We start from the raw sequence: 2,721 nt of genomic DNA on the forward strand, positions 1-2,721 counted from the left end.
TATTTACACCGTTAGCCTCATTTTGTCAAAGCGCAGCCACTCTGCAGAGGTAAGCAGCCTGACTAGAGGCAGAGGAAGTAGAGAGAAGTTGTAATTTCTATTTCCTGTGTCTAAGCCGTGAGCGTGAGCCAGTTTATTCTTCTATGATCTTCTGAGTTCCAAGAGGGACCCCCCCTGCCCGCTTTGCACCCAGTATTAGAGACTAAAGTCAGAACCATATATATACCAGACAAGCATGCCACCACCGAGCTACCCTCTGTCCCTCAGTGGAGGAGTCTAGGCCTGGGTTATACCACAAAGAACTACCCCAAGCCCTCACTGGGGAATTGCAAGCACAAAGCTCTACCTCTGAGCCACAGCACCAACCTCCTTTTTATATTCCATTTTGAGACAGTATTGCTGAGATGCTCGGGCTGGCCTTGAACATGCAGCCCTCTTGCCTCAACCTCTTCAGTGCTGTGGTGATTTCAGGCATAACTCACCAAGCCAGGCCTAACAACCAGTTAATGACTTCACACCTGTGCAGTCTCTATACTATTCAACCACTCTCTGGATCCACATACCCATAGNCCCTTCAATCATCTTTCCTTTGTCCATTAGCGTTCTCTGCACATTAAGAATTGGTGGGAGGGAGGGGACTATGGGGAAAAAGGAATTGGTAGGAGAACTCTCTAGAAGGTGTGGCTGGGAGATATAACGTCCTCTCAGAGACCTTTGTCCCCCCTCCCTACCTCTTAACTCCAGGCTCCTTCATCTCTTCCTGGCAGAGACCCAAGCCTTTTGCCTTCTGCACCATGCACTATGGGCCCCACCCAGAGAAGGGGTGCAAGGTTCCTGAGAGTGTTTGACAACCATCAAAACCAGGAGGAGGAGCCAACAGCTTCCCTCAGCTTTGGGGAAAGGGAAACCAAGGCACCAAAAGATTCTGAGCTGAACTGACTGGGCCGGGTTCCTAGGCCCAGGTTTCCCATCATCCGTGGTCCTCTACCCTGAATCATTGCTGCCCCCTGCTGGTTACTCAACTCCAACCCACAGTGTCCAAGGTGTTGGGTATAGTACCATAGGCCTGTAATNCCAGCAAACCCAAGGCTGAGCAGGAGGATCAAGAGTTAGCTATGTAGCATTTTTTTTTTTTTTGAGACAGGGTTTCTCTGTATATACCTGGCTGTCCTGGAACTCACTCTGTAGACCAGGCTGGCCTTGAACTCAGAAATCTGCCTGCCTCTGCCTCCCGAGTGCTGGGATTAAAGGNGTGTGCTACCATGCCCAGTGCTATGTAGCAAATTTGAGGCAGATAGATAAATAGATAGATAGACAGACGGACAGATGGACAGACAGGCAGAGGCAGGCAGATCTCTGAATTCGAGACCAGTCTTGTGTATCGAATTCTAGGATGGCCAGTGACTACACAGGGAAACCATGTCTTGTGGGTTAAGGGAGAGAGGAAAGAAGGAAAGAAGGAAGGAAGGAAGGAAGGAAGGAAGGAAGGAAGGAAGGAAAGGAAGGAGAAAAGGGAGAGTATGGAAAGAGTCATTGAACCCTCACTTGAGTGTCTAATCATCTCTCCAAACATTTGCAGTTCTGCCTTAATTGTATGAGGCCTAATACCTCAGGGAGAGGCTAGGATGGACAGGCTGCAGAAGACTAGGGAAGGGGCTTCAGTTCTGTGGCTGTGGGAGCCATCATCCATGCTGGGGGAAGACTTTCCCTTGTGGCTACTTTGGGGCCAAGCCATCCTCCTGCCAGTAAGGGTTTTTCATGTGCTCTGTAAGGTGGCTCGATAAACTTGTCACCCAACGTGACATTTGGTGGTGTCCTACTTTGGTTTGTTCTTGGGACCTCCAGAGGAAGGGATAGGTACTGTTTACACTCCCCCAGGGACACATGGGTTGTGTCCCCAGCATCATATAACCCAGAACTGGTGGTGTGTGCCCGTCACCCCAGCACTGTGAGGCAGAGACCAGAGGAGAAGCTTAAGGTCATGCTCAGCAACTGCAACAAGTGTGGGGCCAACCTAGGCTACATGAGGCTTAGTTAGGCTGCGGGTGAGAGAAGAGGAGCCAAGATGGAGCAAAAGAGATAAGGAGGGAGGCTGGAATGGATTCTGAAGGGGGGGGTGCTAGGAGTTTCAGGTGCAAGAGACCGGCAGGAAAAGGCTGATGGCTTCCCCACTGTACACTCTCCAGGGTATGTCCAGGGCTGCCGGGCTCTCATGATCACCGCCATCCTCCTGGGCTTCCTGGGCCTCTTTCTAGGCATGGTGGGGCTNCGCTGCACCAACGTGGGCAACATGGATCTCTCCAAGAAGGCCAAGCTGCTGGCCATTGCAGGGACCCTCCACATACTTGCTGGTAATGGGGGACAGAGTGGACCCACGGGGTGGGGGGTATCTCAGGGCTTGTCTCACCTTCCCCTTTCAATTGACCCCAGCCCTCTGTGCCTCAGCTCTCCCCTCTCTCCACCCTGTCTGTACCCTGCAGATCTCTAGACCACAACTCACTGTCCAAGGTAGGGTTGTCTCTGCTCCCATCTGAGCCAAAGCCCAGGCACATCTGAGAGACTGTTTCCTTCCAGAGCTTATGACTGGCTGAGAGATCAGAGTCAGGGCATGTACACACACACACACACACAGTCACATACATACACACACATATACATATAACATACACATATACACACATATATACATATACACACATATATACACACATATGCACATAC

General features: G+C 50.9%; 1 protein-coding gene across 1 annotated transcript in view; it reads left to right on the top strand.

The window, feature by feature from the left end:
- Cldn15 (claudin 15) overlaps positions 1 to 2,488 on the top strand; it is a 4,704-nt gene extending 2,216 nt beyond the window's left edge. Inside the window, exons 2-3 of the mRNA XM_021163417.2 lie at positions 2,187 to 2,351; positions 2,481 to 2,488. Of these exons, the coding sequence (XP_021019076.1) occupies positions 2,187 to 2,351; positions 2,481 to 2,488 (173 nt within the window). The remainder of the gene's footprint in view (positions 1 to 2,186; positions 2,352 to 2,480) is intronic.
- Positions 2,489 to 2,721: the final 233 nt, after the last annotated feature.

The sequence above is a fragment of the Mus caroli genome, chromosome 5 (genome assembly GCF_900094665.2).
Source record: "Mus caroli chromosome 5, CAROLI_EIJ_v1.1, whole genome shotgun sequence".
In the NCBI taxonomy this organism is placed as follows: Eukaryota; Metazoa; Chordata; class Mammalia; order Rodentia; family Muridae; genus Mus; species Mus caroli.